Source organism: Lepisosteus oculatus, chromosome 4, assembly GCF_040954835.1.
Source record: "Lepisosteus oculatus isolate fLepOcu1 chromosome 4, fLepOcu1.hap2, whole genome shotgun sequence".
NCBI classification, from domain to species: Eukaryota; Metazoa; Chordata; class Actinopteri; order Semionotiformes; family Lepisosteidae; genus Lepisosteus; species Lepisosteus oculatus.
This window is the reverse complement of record NC_090699.1, coordinates 9451645-9469351: the sequence shown is the minus strand read 5'-3', so window position 1 is coordinate 9469351 and position 17707 is coordinate 9451645. Positions and strand designations below refer to the sequence as shown.

The 17707-nt window shown below is 46.1% G+C and overlaps 2 protein-coding genes across 3 annotated transcripts; both read right to left on the bottom strand.

Moving 5' to 3' along the window:
- Positions 1–2979: 2979 nt before the first annotated feature.
- On the bottom strand, positions 2980–7292 carry LOC138238308 (zona pellucida sperm-binding protein 4-like). 2 transcript variants are annotated; one of them, XM_069188544.1, is made up of 15 exons: positions 6851–7292; positions 6596–6715; positions 6227–6345; positions 5940–6141; positions 5670–5788; positions 5141–5240; positions 4944–5066; positions 4683–4855; positions 4444–4541; positions 4223–4350; positions 3915–4095; positions 3686–3827; positions 3501–3576; positions 3280–3377; positions 2980–3078 (listed from the first exon to the last, which is right to left on the bottom strand). In XM_069188544.1, the coding sequence occupies exons 1-14, from the start codon at positions 7251–7253 to the stop codon at positions 3292–3294; spliced, it is 2070 nt and encodes a 689-aa protein (XP_069044645.1). In that variant the 5' UTR covers positions 7254–7292; the 3' UTR covers positions 2980–3078; positions 3280–3291. The 2 variants fall into 2 exon arrangements, with proteins under 2 accessions (XP_069044645.1, XP_069044644.1); XM_069188543.1 differs by having other exon boundaries at positions 3289–3377.
- A 5587-nt stretch (positions 7293–12879) lies between these two features.
- LOC138238309 (zona pellucida sperm-binding protein 4-like) lies at positions 12880–16992 on the bottom strand. The gene is made up of 15 exons (XM_069188545.1): positions 16559–16992; positions 16304–16423; positions 15966–16084; positions 15679–15880; positions 15408–15526; positions 15005–15104; positions 14808–14930; positions 14547–14719; positions 14308–14405; positions 14104–14231; positions 13798–13978; positions 13571–13712; positions 13386–13461; positions 13174–13262; positions 12880–12977 (listed from the first exon to the last, which is right to left on the bottom strand). The coding sequence occupies exons 1-14, from the start codon at positions 16959–16961 to the stop codon at positions 13177–13179; spliced, it is 2070 nt and encodes a 689-aa protein (XP_069044646.1). The 5' UTR covers positions 16962–16992; the 3' UTR covers positions 12880–12977; positions 13174–13176.
- Positions 16993–17707: the final 715 nt, after the last annotated feature.

The following is a 17707-nucleotide window of genomic DNA, read 5'->3' as shown; positions in this document are numbered from 1 at the left end:
AAAGTGTCTCTCTGTTCTCAGCTGTACTGAAAAATAAAGCACCATTTTCAATTCAATGAGTGCCTGAGTCATCATGTCCATTGTATATCATAATGCCACATTATTATAAACGCCCTTAGGCTGGGCAATCACAATTTTTAATTAAAAAAAATGTAATGTGTTCCTGCTAAACTTAGACATTGCATGACTTTAAAGGCGATAAAAACAGGTTTCGATAGTTAATAACCACTTTTTGTGCACGAAAACGGGTGATTTTTCTTCATTTCCTTGGGGAAAAAATGTCTTGTCGCAAAAAACTGACTTGCTTTAACAAAATATATTTACTAATCCTTTTGCCTGGCAATCTACCCGAATGCCCAACTATCTGAGAAGCCCTCGGTGAAACCAAAAGAGCCACAACTGAACAAGTTTTGACGATGAAAGAAAAAAATGAGTCCTCATTAGCCCCATTTTAAATTAAAACACAAGGTGTTTAATTAAATGCCTTGATTGATTCACAATCTGACAATGCAACCTAAATCGTTATCTTTGTCTTCTATCTTAATCAACTTTCAGCATAGCTTTCTCTGCATTTAGATTTATTTTTCATACCATTGCTAAACAAAGCAGGAGTGTGATGTGATTCCACTTGGGTTCAAATGTGGAAGGATTAGAGTGTAGTCATTTTTATTTTTTAAGTACATTTTCAGAAAAGTGTAATCTATACTAAAAAGCTGTATTTAATACCAGTTGATAGTTATATTAAGAGATAAGAATTCTAGTTGATGCAATTTAAACTGTCACAGCATCTTACACAAACATGAGAAAGTCAGTATATTTTATAAAAGCAAGATTGCTCAGTTAGACAGTATAAAGCAAGTATGTTTTTTTGTGTGTGTTTGTAATCTATTCTTGCAAGTACAAACATTAACTGGAATACTACAGAACCCTAAACAGACATTACACACTAGCCGGATATACAGTAGCTGTGTCAGTCTCCCGTGTAAAATAAAACCCACAGACATCATGATTTGAACATCAGTGGGTGCGGTTTTTAAAAAGCTGCTGAATAAAGAATGAGTTTTCAAATGTGTACGCTCTAAGTTTCACTTTTTCTCACCCGCTGCGATTCGGGAACAGAAGCGTTAAAAAGAAAGTCAGACAGGCAGAGGGGTGAAACTGTTACCTGTCCTGGATAAAGCGGTTAGAAAAGAGGTGGACTTCCACCTGTGAAAAGCGTAACAATTTTAATGCGATACGGAAGATATTAATAAACTTAAATCTGAAAGGAGGTGTAAAGGGATCCACACGGCACAGGTCCCTGCTAGTGTAGCGATTCAGAGGGAGGGACGGAGACGTCACCGCGCAGACGCACCCTCTCATGTCAGGTGTACGCGTTAAATATATTTAGATCTTTGAATTAATATCGGTATCGATTTCTTTAGCCTCAACCTTGTCCAATAATATTGTCTAATTTTTAGTTAAGGAGGATTTGAGCTACAGCCCATAAAAAAAAAACAGGATTCACTTATTTTTCCACATATTGATAGCAGTTTGAAACTTAGTTACTAATAAACTTAAATTGAAATGTTGAGATATTTAGAAAAAAAAGTTTAAGTCCCCATACTACTAAAGTTTTTCAAAGAAATGTTTTGTTGAAAGAACTCATGGCGATAGCGAATTTAAGACACCTGACCTCAGGGTTAAGTCGGTCACTTAAACCATCACGCCACTGATGCAGTCATGTGACAAGTAGTGAAACAGCCATATATTGTACATCAATAGAAAGTCTACTACTGTTTGTGCTACAGTAGAGGAATATAATTATATTATGGAACCACACATCAAGAACTTATATTCCCTATTAATCAAATTCTAAAAGTATACTTTTGATTACTCCAATATTGAGCATACTCACAGAAGAGTATAAAACTCACTTTTCCCTCAGTGTGCTGTATATAAACATACAGCAACATGGGCAGAAGGACCATGTAAAACTGTTCCCAAGATAACCACACAAGACTTTGATGCTTAACATGTTTAGGGAGAAATGGAATAGTGGGGTGTATTTTCTTTAAACTACCAATATAAAGTTTACATGTTTGTTCCTAAATTAATAGGATTTAGGAGGATGGGAATCAGATTCTCAAGACTTACATTGTTTCCAATTATACAAATAGGTGATCGGATCAACAAAATGCTGTTGTGTTACTTTGTCAATGAAAAAGTAAGTCTTTTCATTTACAAAAGACTATTACAAAAAAAAAAATAGACCAGGGTAATACATTAGAGTTAACTGCTTGTCCAAGGTCATTCATTATAAAGACTACTGGTATTACCTTCAGTAAAGATACATGCTTAAAATACTTAAGGTAGTAAGTTGTGTACTTTCATCTAACTGAGCAATCTTGCTTCCATAAAATACCAACTTTTTAATGTATGATAACATGCTCTAATACAGTTTAAAAGTTAGAAATCTACAGAGTAGAACTTAAATTCTTAATTATATGAATACTGAATAAATAAAGAATCCCTCAGTAGTGACCAGGATTCAAAAGCAGGTGTTTTCTGCTGACAGCAAACTTAATTAGCTCTACCTGGGTGTTTTAGAAGGCGATTCTGGATACTACTAACAAGCTAATTTGCATAGGGCAGAAACACAAGACAATGTGTTATGATGCAACAGACCCAGTGTTGCACCACAGTGCACCCCGCTCATTTGGAATGGCTGCATCTACATATTGTATCCCTGGTAACCTGAAGGGACTGTCCCTGCTAGTCACCCCCATAGCTCTGGATGTTCTGTCTGGAGTATTCACCTCAGCCAGGTAGGTGGTCTCTCCTGAGCAGAGAAGGTAGGAGCAGGGTCAGTCCAGACACTGAAAACAACCTACACTGTAGCAACTAACAGATACCAGAAGGCACTATTACAGTTGGTAAGCCCACAACATCATCCAAGGTATTGCACCCATTTCACTTGCTCAAGAATCCACCACATAGTCACTTGCAACATCTTTATTAGGATTGACTTCCTCCAACAAAACCATCTTGAGACACAGAGGCTGCTGGTCCCTGGAGCACAAAGCAGTAGGCAGGAACCTGAAAAAGAGGAGAAAAGCTCTTTGAGCACAGGAAGAGAGGTTTCCTCAAGAAGCTTGCAACAGGAGCAGGATTATAGATGGGAATTACAGTAGGCCTTGGATATGAGAAGTAAACCCATGCCCTAGAGGGGAATCCTCAATAGGATTTTGAGACCATTATACTCGGAATTAAAAAGCTGATCAAGGACTGCAATGGTACCCTTCATACCCCTCAGTCCCTGGGGCCATTCTCCTTTCCTGGACAGGGGGTCCTGACACAGCGCCTGTCAGCATCAGGGTTCTCCAGCACTGGAATTACTGCAGGAGAAACAGGAAGTCCCCAAGGGGAAGATACTGTTGAGCAGCTCAAAGCAAGGCATCAGATGAGCACAGGCAGAAGGAACCCACGCTGGGGAAGAACATGAAACTGCAGACACTCACTGCGGCCATCAAAGCAGCCCTCCACACACTGCCGCTCAGATGGTAGACACAGCTCTGTGGAGCACATGAAGTAGATCTGGAGGAGAGGGGAATGGCAAGAGGGATTTTAGAGTGGGGATAACAGTGACAACTCAGCATGTGGCTCTACAGGGATCTACAGAGCCTGCATCCTCAAAATGCCTCACCTCCTCATTGATGTAGGAGTAGGAGGTGCTGTCCAGAAACTGGAAGGTCTGGATGTGGAAACGGCGGTGGTGCTTGGGCAGAGGCAGCTTGGAGTGGATGTGGAGGGTGGAAGTGTGGCCGTAGTCCAGAGGATTGGGGCAGCTGCAGGGAGAGGCACCATGATCAGGACACTGCCTGCAACCCACTGACCAGCCCAGGGAGAGAGCTGCACAAGCAGTAGCCCCTCACCCATCGTAGAGCAGCACCCAGACAGCCTGGCCAGAGCGGGGGTAGGCAACACAGTAGTGCACCAGCAGCACCAGGTTGGGGTCTGGAGAGTTCAGCAGTCGCACCTCCAGGTAAACCGGCTTCCCCAGAAGGAGCCGGAGGGGCCGGTGGTACTGAGGGTAGAACCTGGAGTAGCTCTCATCTAGAAGACGGAGAAGGGTTGCTTAGCATTTTATACTGCTGTACCATGTTGGGAATTCCACAGAAAGCAGGTTGTTCAACCCAAACCATAGATTTTTAGCAATTGTCCCTCTTCCAAGATGCGTCACCTGTAGCAATCCGGAGCTGCACCCCAAACACTCCCTGGGACAGGACAGCAGAGGGCAGGTAGGGGCTCTTCACCAGGTAGCCTGTGCTGGCCAGGTTCCCCTTAGCATAGCGACACTCCACCAGCAGTCTGGAGAGCAGTGGAGGATTACACAAGTGCTACCACCTAAACAGACCCGAGATCATGAAATGGAGCTCAGAACTACATGGTATCCCTGCTCACCTGAAGGGGCTGTCCCTGGTAATGACTCCATAGCTCTGGATGTTCCGCCTGGCCAGAGTCTCCACCTCAGCCAGGTAGATGGCGGTCTCTCCCACCACCTGAGCAGAGACCAGGTAGAAGCAGGGTCAGTCCATGCTTGATGACCACCCACAGGAGGGTACAGTAGTTCTCCTGTTCAGAGGAACCCTATCCAGTCAATTTTAGGGCTTCTTAACTGGTCCCTTTCCTACTGTACTCACAAAAGCATGGGTCCCACAGCCAGTGACAGGGAATTTGAAGATGGCAAATTCTGAGGTACAGATAACAGGGGTGCAGGACGCATTGCCAGCAATCACAAGGCTGGCAGGATCCACAGGGGGTACAGAGATGGTCCGAGGGACAGCAAAGACAAAGTGCCTGTCGGCAGTGCACTCTGGGGAGAGAAGGGCAAGTCAGGATTTGTCCATTTCCATTTAGGGTGGGAAGTTGCCTGGGACTGGGATAGTACAGAAGAGGCCTACCCTCCAGTGGATAATAGCAAGAGGACGTTTCTGGGTCCACACAGCATCCCTTGGCCAAGCAATGGGCTGTGGAGAGCCTCCCTGGGCCACAGGCCACCTGATGGCTCCTGGGTATCTTGCAGCCTACAGTGAACGGATTAGACACGTCAGCACAACCAGGGAAGGAATGGCTAAGCCAAAGAGACCTATTCACTCACCCTCCCTTGGTCTGTAGGGGCGATAGGGACAGGACACCACAATCTCTCCTCTTGGCCCATCTTTCGATACATACACTACCTTGACAGTGTAGCGGTGATCCTACAACAATAAAGGCCATTAATTCACTGCTGGGAAGAAGTTGAAGGTGCTATCAAATGCAATTCCTTCTGCTCAGGGACCAGCTGTAGTCTGATTTGGAGTGCCTGCAGGAAGTCTTAGCAAGTAGCTAGCTACATTAGTATGCATAAGCTGCTAAGGAGCAAGTAAAGGGTTATTCCATGCCGGAAAGAGATGGATAAAACTTCAGTTGTGAAGCTCTTTGGGTGCGAGAACGCTTTACTGGTTTAAAGACTCCAAATACATGCCAAATGTACAGCCAAAAGGTATTAGTCTTTAAGAAGTAAGTGAAGATGCTAGAAGCTCAGTCACCTTACTGAAACACCCACAATTGTCTGCTAGGATGACAAAGTTATTAGTTGATGATCCAACCAAGTTCTGTTCATGAAACCATGAAGTGAAGCTCCTCACCACAAGCCGGACATGGCAGCCAGTGTACAGGATTGAGAGGGTGTTCAGGTGCTGCCCTGCAGTCACTGAGTATCCACAGGATGGAGTGTCCAGAACAGACACCAGACTGCCAGAGGAACCTGCACAGGGACCACAAGATTCATGGTCAGATTTCATGGCCTATAAAAAGGTGCTAAAATGTATTCACATCTCTCCAGTGATGCAGTGCATATTACCAGGGAAATGCACCAACACCCTGTTGAAGTGGCACTCTCACTGCCAATCACTCACTCTGAACCTTGATCTCCTCCAGGGGGCCAGCAGGCAGGGTCACAGTCATGCACACCTCACTGCATGAGATGGTCAGGCCTCTGGGGGGTGGGGGAGGAGGGGCAACTGGAACATGGCAGGACACAGTGCCAGTCACCCATCTCCTCCGCTCTTTGTCATAGTATCTCACTGTCAGGGCATAGTGTTGCCTTTGGTTCCTCCTCTGCAGTGGAGAAGAGCATCACAGGATCAATTCCTCACTGACAAACCTCACCCAGGCATGTTTGAGCACCAGACTGGCTCCTTACCCAGGTCCTGACGTAACACCCTTTGTAGGAAGCCACCAGCACCAGCCAGCTCCTGGTGGTCCACACCTTGTGCCCACATCTCTTGGGGAGGCTACTGACCAAGAGAGGAGCCATTTTACCTGGGAGAAGTAGGAAAGAGGGGGGTTAAATTCATGCAGCTAAGCTCACTCTAGCTCTAAGTAACATGTCAATGACATCCCTTGCATTAGCATGACTTGAGGAACCATCTGCATTCCTTCTCCACCTCCTCCTGTGGGAACTTACAGCAAGTCCCCCACTCCAGCCTGTCACAGCTGCTTGCTCATGTTATACCACTATGGTCAGCTTATGCTGCAGGATGCAGGTACAGTGGACAGGGCAGAACCTCACCCTTCAGCAGGTAGACTCGGCTGAACCTCCTCACAGAGAACTTGAGCATCATGCTGCTCTTGCCACAGGACAGCAGGGGGCGGCTGTGGGATTGCTGCTGCTCGGGGTCTCCCTGAGAGTCTGGGAAAGCAACAGGACAAGGAATGAGATGCATTATAGATGATAGGCTGAGTGGGGTGTCAGGGGGAAAGAAACAGCTGATCTATATAGAAGTGTCCATCCCCTTGCTTCAGCTGAGAGTGAACACTACCTTACCACTTTCAGGTGAAGGGTCCTCAACTCCAGAGGGGCCAGATGTCACAGCTGCTACATCTCTCTGCATGCCTGTGATGCTCTCAGAAGCCACATCAGCACTCAAGTCCTTGTCCATCTCCTCCTCTCCCTCAGAGAGAGAGTCCATTGCCATCGAGTCCTGCTCCTTCCTACTCTGTGCTACTGACTCCCCTCTTCCACCTACTCCACTTCCCACAGAATGACCTTCATATCCATCTTCTGGAGACTCCTGGAACAGAGGACTACCCAAACTTGCCTCAAAACTATCATAACCCTCCTCTTCATCAAAAAGACCACCCTTGAGCTGGGCTTGTACCACTCCAACACAGAGCCATGCTAAAACTGCAGGCAAGAATAAAGCCCCAACAGTACCACCAGCACCCATTTCCAATGAAATCAAATACAAACTCTAGAGAAAGCATAACTTTCTGCTCTGCGGCTGGGGTTTATATTCAGGCACTTTGAAGCGCGCGCGGTCCTGTAAGCCAATCAGCGTCCGGTAAGCAGGCCACAACATTCTCACGCGCTGAAGTTTGTATTGGGGTTGAGGATGAGATCTCGTGACACAAGATGACGGCGCAGATATGTACGGGACAGCGTTTAGCTACATTGTTCTGAATCAGCCTAATAAACAAAACCAATTAAAGTCTAACTTTCACTAAGATATAGAGTTACAGTATTGACTCCATTAAACGGGAATGGTAAATCTCATTAATACAAACTGTCAACAATCCCATTATTAAAGATTGATGAAATTCTGTTCATAAACTTCAGCGTAAAATGGAAGCGTAAGTTCCGCATTGATCTTATACAGCATGACTGTTGCTGTGATCATCGCGGTATTATTTACCGAGTTCGAAGATCTTGCTACTGTATGAGCTCAGTGAAAAGCTGGAAAACACGCCGTATTATTTATCGATTGTATGAACCTAATCCAAACCTAAGAAATACATTCGTATAGCTTGAGAGAAGAAAAGATTTCCACAGAAAAAAATGTGCTTCCTTGGTGTTCTCTTAATCATAGATTTTTTTTCATTGATAAATGAAGATGCGATAAAAAGCTTTAACGGGAGAAGCGAAACTAATGTCATTAAGGCTGTGTAAAACTCTTTATCCAGGGGAACGGGCGTAGCAAAGAGAAATGCTCTTAATGAGAACATTTTTTCATGCGAACACATTGCTGTAGCTTGTGGGAAATGCAGCTCATTTTACACGTGTTAACACACAAACAGCGAGGATCATCTCTCCTACCACCACTCCCCATAGTCCGTCTTTATTTATCTGGTCGTGTCTGTACCCAGCTCCGCAATAAGCCGAGATCTATTCTTGGCACCGGCTGCAACAAGCGACACTATTTGTCTGTTTATATGAAAAAACATTATGTGGATCGAATACGTCCGCATAAGATGGCGACAAAAAAGGATTCAACATAACTTCTGTCTTATCCTATAATGTTAGATACGTTTCAACTTGTCCTTTACATAGTAAGCACTTTTACCATTAACGCTGTCCTGCAACAGTTTAGCGTAAATGTAATCTTACTTTCTTGTATATTGTGTTAATAAAGCAAGGATATCCCACCCGAATAAACTGGTGTTTTTTTCCCTCAACATTTCGCTTGTATTGGGGTAAATCCACCTTCTATAGGGGTATATGGGTCTCTTTTAAGGGTCTCTGAAGAGGACTGTGAAGAAGCTTTACCTCACAGGCTGTTTACATCTCTGATTACATGAGATGGGTTTTATGTTTCGGGGCAACTAGTTCTCAGACAGTGTCCTTCTGCCCCCCTATTTCCCCCCCCCCCTTCCAGAAACGTTTGGGATTTTCTTTCACTTCCAAAATACTTAAAGCCCCAACATGTTAAAGGTGGGAACAAACACTTCAAATTAACATGATGTCATGGAAGGGGGAGTAGGAGTGTGCAACTGCTGGAACAAAACCCAGCACGTTTGTGGGGGCACCAGGAGCCCCAGTCGTCAGGTACTACCAGCATATGCAGGTACCTCACCAGTTGTGGAAGCTTTGACAGCAACAAGTCTGACCAGATGTAGTGACTCCAGAATAGAAGTCAACTACTGCACAGCTAGAGCCTGGCTTACAATTGCAACCCCCCCTTCAGAATCCAATGTTGAAGGCTAGTATTTCACTATTTAGACTAGTAATGGTCTTCCAACGCAGTTACTCTTGTAACTGAGTAGACAGCTGGCTGTTTACATGGAGCAATTTGGGTTACTTTCCTCTTGAGGATCTTCAGGAAATTTCAAGCTCCAGCTTTGGGTCCAGACACCATATGCAGCAGAGGTCAAGAGCAACCGATTTATTACACAGCTGGTGCCCCCTTCTCTTACTAGCAGGTGTTTTTGTACTGGGGAACTGATTGTTTCTGTGAACACAGAAGTTTAACCACAAACACAGCCCATGTCTACAGACCATTGTGCTTGTTACAAACACAAAAGCCAACCTCCTGCTGAGTGGGTTTACACAGCAGTGGCTGTAAATGGAGTCAATAGCTGCCTGGAGTACCTCGTCACTACTGAGGAGTTCATGCTGAATACTCCTTGAGAAGCTCAATTCTTGACTCCTAGAATGACATGCAGATCTGCTCTCCTTTCAGCAACTACAGCCCTTCCCCTGTGCCTTGGGAAAGAACTGTAGACAAAATCAGTGGGTTACACCATCTAGACATTTGGCAAGCTGTTCCAAATAGAGCAATTCCAGTAAACAAGAATAGTCCAGAGAAATTGGGATATTACTATATTCAGTGGAGAGATTTTAATTAACTCAGCTCCCTCATCCATTTGACAAGACATCCAGTTCAACATTTTTATTAGGATTCACTTTCTCCAACAACATCTTGGACCCAGAACCAGTTCCTAGGACCCTAAAAAGCAAAGAGAAACAGTGAGTGGGCCGGTGGTACTGAGGGTAGAACCTCAAGTCACATGCGGGTCAGCAGTGTGTGAGCTACAGTACTTCTTCCTGAATGAGAGGACTAAAGTAAAACAACAAAAGTCTAACTTTGACAAAGAGAGTTACAGTACTGACTGCAATGAGTATAATTCATTAAAACAAGTTAAACATGTCCATTATTACAGCCTGTCAAAAGACCGTTTACCTATTTATGGTCTTATCGAAGCGGGGTTTTACACTGCATTACTCAAAATGCCTCTTACAGTGCAGATACTGACCCACAATGCTCCAAGATCACGCTCGGAATATCACCTGAGCTCTGTGTAAAGCCAGCAAACAAATTCGTCTTATTTCTTGATCGCCTGGATGCCAAAGAAACCTGACAAAGGCTTTCATACAGCTTGAGAAGAGATATTTCACACACAGCAAAACCGCTGCACATTCAGGTTCTGTGTAATCATAGATACTGTTCCACAGAACGATGAAGACACTTTATTAGAACGAAAACAAGGTCCTTCGTAAATCCTTAAGACGTGCTTTACCGTTTACGAAAGGCAATGTTGGGGGAGAGCTTGAAACATGATGTGACCCCGAGTAGAGATAATGACGAAAACCACAACTGCCAGGAAACACAACTACACGTGAAATCACTTTCCTAAACACTACTAATCATAGTCAGTTGTATGCAATAGAGAAATTGTATGTACTGTATCACCGCAAGGAGACCATTTTTCCCTCAAAAATCAACGACCTGGACTGCAGCAGGCGACACTGTCTGTTACTTTGCCTGACCAGCCAAAAAAAAGGTTGTGCTGAAAAAAGACGTCCTCCTTACGAAGAACACAGCCAGCAGCCATATCACCCTGCAACTCACAACTAGCAACCCACTGAAGCTAAACAGGTGTGAGCCTGGTCAGTACCTGGATGGGAGACCACCTGGGAAAAACTATGGTTGCTGCTGGAAGAGGTGTTAGTGAGGCCAGCAGGGGGCGCTCACCCTGCAGTCCATGTGGGTCCTAATGCCCAAGTATAGTGACGGGGACACTATACTGTAAACGGGCGCCGTCCTTCGGATGAGATGTAAAACTGAGGTCCTGACTCTCTGTGGTCATTAAAAATACCAGGGCGTTTCTCAAAAAGAGTAGGGGTGTAACCCCGGATTCCTGGCTAAACTCCCATTGGCCTTTACCAATCATGGCCACCTAATAATCCCCCTCCATGAATTGGCTTCATTATTCTTCTCTCCTCCCCACTGATAGCTGATGTATGGTGAGCTTTCTGTCGCACTATGGCTGCCGTCGCATCATCCAGGTGGGGCTGCACACTGGTGGTGGTGGAAGGGAGTCCCCCTTACCTGTAAAGCGCTTTGAGTGGAGTGTCCAGAAAAGCGCTGTATAAGTGTAAGCAATTATTAACGCTGCAAATGTCTGCTAATTCCAGTTGAGTCCTATGCTCTCGATGGACCATTTGATAACGAAGCGTACAACGAACAGCCGCCCCTTTCGGTATTTTAATGTCAAGATACCAAAGAGCACTATAAAAGCTGATTAACATCTCGCTTTAAAACAAAAAAATTGAAAGACCTCCTCAGAACTAATGAGTTGCCAGCGAAACAAGAGATCCCATCTTGGAACAGCAGCGTGAAGCTGGCCCTCCCACAAACAGCACAAACTATGAAACCCACCTCATTCTTTAGTGCTGCGCTTGTGCCGGTGCATGCGTTTCTGTTGCTTTCGTTCCCGAGACAAAGCACCTTTTTACGGGTGATGAAGTGAACATCCAAGGCGACCCTGACTGTCAGTAACCCCGTCTGCCGAGCGCAAGCACTCCATTACCAATGCAAGGATAAATCTAATTTCCTCTGTTACACGGGTGGGGGGCAGTAGTTTATGTTGCTTTGTTAGTATCTTCTGGGTAAACAGGGAAAAAATTGCCCGCGATATCCTACCCTAATCAGCAGAGTTGCAGATGTAGCATTAAAAAAATGAACATTTGCACAAAGGCTTTAGCTAGCACTTAGTCACAGTGCGATTGATTAAAATCTAAAGAATTAATCAGTTTCTCATTCTCTCAGACATGTGCACCAATGGACGTGCAGAGATTCAACCCGCCTGTCATGACACGCGTTTCAAAAAGCTTGGAGTGGCCACTCTCTGAAGACACTTGATGCTCCTTCTCCGCAAAGCACATTCGTCACTGGTGGGGAACAAAAAAAAAAAGCAGGATTTTTTTTAAAGGGTACTACTGCACATAAAAAGTGCACAAGGTAGTGGATAACACATCCACAAAACAGCAGAAAGTCTACCACCCCACAGATGCAGACATGGACTAGGAAAATTGTCACACAACAGAAGTGAACCTATCCAAGTTCTTTCATAAACTGTTATCCATGTTTAAATGGACCCACTTCCACAGCTAGATGTTTAAAAAGGAGCAATTTAGGACAGTCCTCTCATTCACAAACCATTCCAGAACACCTTGTCACTGGCACAGAGACGAATAGCATCATGGAACAAGTTGAGATACCCTGTATAACACTGGTCTCACAGGTGGTTGCAGCAGTGAGATCTGTATAGACACCCCAGAGACATTCTTGTTAACACTGCCTGAATCACATCACTCATGATTGTAGGATTTTACACACCTTTCTTTAAAGCTAGAGGTCCACAAACTCATTGTGGAAGCTACAGGTTACTACCCCCTATCTAGCTTCCAGGTAGAGCCTAAGCAGAAAGTTTATGAATTCCTTCTTACAGGTCATGCTGCATATTTTGCAAAATGCAAGAACTACTTTTGTGAAAATAGACACTGCTTTGGTGAAGGCTCAACCTGCCTTGACTAAAAGTGTCCAGAACAGAAAAATACCTAAAAAGACAAGTTCACCAAAATCCAGGTTGAAATTTGAGTGGAAGCAGACTTCACCAAGACACTGGCAGTAACCTATTGACCAAGGAATGACAGGGTCTCACCATAGCAACTAAAGAAATGCCAGATGGCACTATTAAACCCTTACAGTCAGTAAGCCCATGACACACCCTAGATAATGACACCTATTTTACTTGCTCAAGAGCCCAGCCCCCCTCTCCAAATACTCAGCACAGTCACTTGCAACATCTTTATTAGGATTGACTTCCTCCAACAAAACCATCTGAGACACAGAGGCTGCTGGTTCCTGGAGCACAAAGTAGTAGGCAGGAACCTGAAAAAGAGGAGAAAAGCTCTTTGAGCACAGGAAGAGAGGTTTCCTCAAGAAACAAGATTATAGATGGGAATTACAGTAGGCCTTAGATATGAGAAGTAGACCCATACCCTAGAGGGGAATCCTCACAGTATTTTATTGAGGTTACACTCAGCATTAAAAAGCTGATCAAGGAGTGCAATGGTACCCTACGTACCCCTCAGTCCCTGGGGCCGTTCTCCTTTCCTGGACAGGGGGTCCTGACACAGCGCCTGTCAGCATCAGGGTTCTCCAGCACTGGGATTACTGCAGGAGAAACAGGAAGTCCCCAAGGGGAAGATACTGTTGAGCAGCTCAAAGCAAGGCATCAGATGAGCACAGGCAGAAGGAACCCATACTGGGGAAGAATATGAAACGGCAGACACTCACTGCGGCCATCAAAGCAGCCCTCCACACACTGCCGCTCGGATGGTAGACACAGCTCTGTGGAGCACATGAAGTAGATCTGGAGGAGAGGGGAATGGCAAGAGGGATTTTAAAGTGGGGATAACCATGACAACTCAGCATGTGGCTCTACAGGGATCTAGAGAGCCTGCATCCTCAAAAAGCCTCACCTCCTCATTGATGTAGGAGTAGGAGGTGCTGTCCAGGAACTGGAAGGTCTGGATGTGGAAGCGGCGGTGGTGCTTGGGCAGAGGCAGCTTGGAGTGGATGTGGAGGGTGGAAGTGTGGCCGTAGTCCAGAGGATTGGGGCAGCTGCAGAGAGGCAGCATGATCAGGACACTGTCTGCAACCCACTGACCAGCCCAGGGAGAGAGCTTTACACACAGTAGCCCCTCACCCATCATAGAGCAACACCCAGACAGCCTGGCCAGACCGGGGATAAGCAACACAGTAGTGCACCAGCAGCACCAGGCTGGGGTCTGGAGAGTTCAGCAGTCGCACCTCAAGGTAGACCGGCTTCCCCAGCAGGAGCCGGAGGGGCCGGTGGTACTGAGGGTAGAACCTGGAGTAGCTCTCGTCTAGAAGACAGAAGGGTTGCTTAGAATTTTATACTGCTGTACCATGTTGGGAATCCTACAGAAAGCAGGTTGTTGAACCCAAACCATAGATTTTTAGCAATTGTCCCTCTTCCAAGATACAGCACCTGTAGCAATCCGGAGCTGCACCCCAAACACTCCCTGGGACAGGACAGCAGAGGGCAGGTAGGGGCTCTTCACCAGGTAGCCTGTGCTGGCCAGGTTCCCCTTGGCATAGCGACACTCCACCAGCAGCCTGGAGAGCAGTGGAGGATTACACAAGTGCTACCACCTAAACAGACCCAAGATCATGAAATGGTATCCCTGCTCACCTGAAGGGGCTGTCCCTGGTAATGACTCCATAGCTCTGGATGTTCCGCCTGGCCAGAGTCTCCACCTCAGCCAGGTAGATGGTGGTCTCTCCTACCACCTGAGCAGAGACCAGGTAGAAACAGGGTCAGTACATGCTTAATGACCACCCACAGGAGGGTACAGTAGTTCTCCCGTTCAGAGGAACCCTATCCAGTCAATTTTAGGGCTTCTTAACTGGTCCCTTTCCCACTGTACTCACAAAAGCATGGGTCCCACAGCCAGTGACAGGGAATTTGAAGATGGCAAATTCTGAGGTACAGATGACAGGGGTGCAGGACGCATTGCCAGCAATCACCAGGCTGGCAGGATCCACAGGGGGTACAGAGATGGTCCGAGGGACAGCAAAGACAAAGTGCCTGTCGGCAGTGCATTCTGGGGAAAGAAGGGCAAGTCAGGATTTGTCCATTTCCATTTAGGGTGGGAAGTTGCCTGGGACTGGGATAGTACAGAAGAGGCCTACCCTCCAGGGGATAATAGCAAGAGGACGTTTCTGGGTCCACACAGCATCCCTTGGCCAAGCAATGGGCTGTGGAGAGCCTCCCTGGACCACAGGCCACCTGATGGCTCCTGGGTATCTTGCAGCCTACAGTGAACGGATTAGACACATCAGCACAACCAGGGAAGGAATGGCTAAGCCAAAGAGACCTATTCACTCACCCTCCCTTGGTCTGTAGGGGCGATAGGGACAGGACACCACAATCTCTCCTCTTGGCCCATCTTTCGATACATACACTACCTTGACAGTGTAGCGGTGATCCTACAACAATAAAGGCTATTAATCCACTGCTGGGAAGAAGTTGAAGATGCTATCAAATGCAATTCCTTCTGCTCGGGGACCAGCTATGGTCTTATTTGGAGTGCCTGCTGGAAATCTTAACAAGTAGCTAGCTACATAACTATGCATAGGCTGCTAAGGAGCAAGTAAAGGGTTATTCCATGCTGGAAAGAGATGGATAAAACAGCTCAGCTTTCTTCAGTTGGAGGGTGCTCACACCCATAGAAGGCTCACCCCCCAACTGGCCATAATAGCTTTATGTAACCATGAGGTGAATCTCCTCACCACAAGCCGGACATGGCAGCCAGTGTACAGGATAGAGAGGGTGTTCAGGTGCTGCCCTGCAGTCACGGAGTATCCACAGGATGGAGTGTCCAGGACAGACACCAGACTGCCAGAGGAACCTGCACAGGGACCACAAGATTTAGGGTCAGATTTCATGGCCTATGAACAAGTTGCTAAAATGTATTTACATCTATTCAGCAATGTAGTGCATGTTACCAGGGAAATGCACCAACACCCTGCTGAAGTGGTGCTCTCACTGCCAATCACTCACTCTGAACCTTGATCTCCTCCAGGGGGCCAGCAGGCAGGGTCACAGTCATGCACACCTCACTGCAGGAGATGGTCAGGCCTCTAGGGGGTGGGGGAGGAGGGGCAACTGGAACATGGCAGGACACAGTGCCAGTCACCCATCTCCTCCGCTCTTTGTCATAGTATCTCACAGTCAGGGCATAGTGTTGCCTTTGGTTCCTCCTCTGCAGTGGAGAAGAGGATCACAGGTTCAATTCCACACTGACAAACCTCACCCAGGCATGTTTGAGCACCAGACTGGCTCCTTACCCAGGTCCTGACGTAACACCCTTTGTAGGAAGCCACCAGCACCAGCCAGCTCCTGGTGGTCCACACCTTGTGCCCACATCTCTTGGGGAGGCTACTGACCAAGAGAGGAGCCATTTTACCTGGGAAAAGTAGGAAAGAGGGGGTTAAATTCTCCCTCTAGCTCTAAGGGACATGTCAATGACATCCCTTGCATTAACTTGAGGAACCATCCGCCTCTTCCTGTGGGAACCTACAGCAAGTCCCCCACTCCAGCCTGTCACAGCTGCTTGTTCATGTTATACCATGACAGTCAGCTTATGCTGCAGGATGCAGGTACAGTGGACAGGACAGAACCTCACCCTTCAGCAGGTACACTCGGCTGAACCTCCTCACAGAGAACTTGAGCATCATGCTGCTCTTGCCACAGGACAGCAGGGGGCGGCTGTGGGATTGCTGCTGCTCGGGGTCTCCCTGAGAGTCTGGGAAACCAACAGGACAAGGAATGAGATGCATTATAGATGATAGGCTGAGTGGGGTGTCAGGGGGAAAGAAACAGCTGATCTATATAGAAGTGTCCATCCCCTTGCTTCAGCTGAGAGTAAACACTACCTTACCACTTTCAGGTGAAGGGTCCTCAACTCCAGAGGGGCCAGATGTCACAGCTGCTACATCTCTCTGCATGCCTGTGCTGCTCTCAGAAGCCACATCAGCACTCAAGTCCTTGTCCATCTCCTCCTCTCCCTCAGAGTCAGAGCCCATTGCCATCAAGTCCTGCTCCTTCCTACTCTGTACTACTGACTCCCCTCTTTCACCAACTCCACTTCCCACAGAATAACCTTCATATCCATCTTCTGGAGACTCCTGGAACAGAGGACTACCCAAACTTGCCTCAAAACCATCATAACCCTCCTCTTCCTCAAAAAGACCACCCTTGAGCTGGGCTTGTACCACTCCAACACAGAGCCATGCTAAAAATGCAGGCAAGAATAAAGCCCCAACAGTACCACCAGCACCCATTTCCAATGAAATCAAATACAAACTCTAGAGAAAGCATAACTTTCTGCTCTGCGGCTGGGGTTTATATTCAGGCACTTGAAGCGCGCGAGGTCCTGTAAGCCAATCAGCGTCCGGTAAGCAGGCCAGAACATTCTCACGCGCTGAAGTTTGTATTGTGGTTGAGGATGAGATCTCGTGACACAAGATGACGGCGCAGATATGACTGCATTAAACGGGAGTTGTAAATCTCATTAATACAAACTGTCAACAATCGCATTATTAAAGATTGATGAAATGCTGTTCATAAACTTCAGCGTAAAATGGAAGCGTAAGTTCCGCATTGATCTTATACAGCATGACTGTTGCTATGATCATCGCGGTATTATTTATGAGCTCAGTGCAAAGCTGGAAAACACGCCGTATTATTTATCGATTGTATGAACCTAATCAAAACCTAAGAAATACATTCGTATAGCGAAAAAGATTTCCATAGAAAAAAATGTGCTTCATTGGTGTTCTCTTAATCATAGATTTTTTTCATTGATAAATGAAGATGCGATAAAAAGCTTTAACGGGAGAAGCGAAATAATCTCATTAACGCTGTGTAAAACTCTTTATCCTAGCAAAGAGAAATGCTCTTAATGAGAACATATTTTCATGCGAACACATTGCTGTAGCTTGTGGGAAATGCAGCTCATTTTACATGTGTTAAAACACAAACAGCGAGGATCATCTCTCCTACCACCACTCCCCATAGCCCGTCTTAA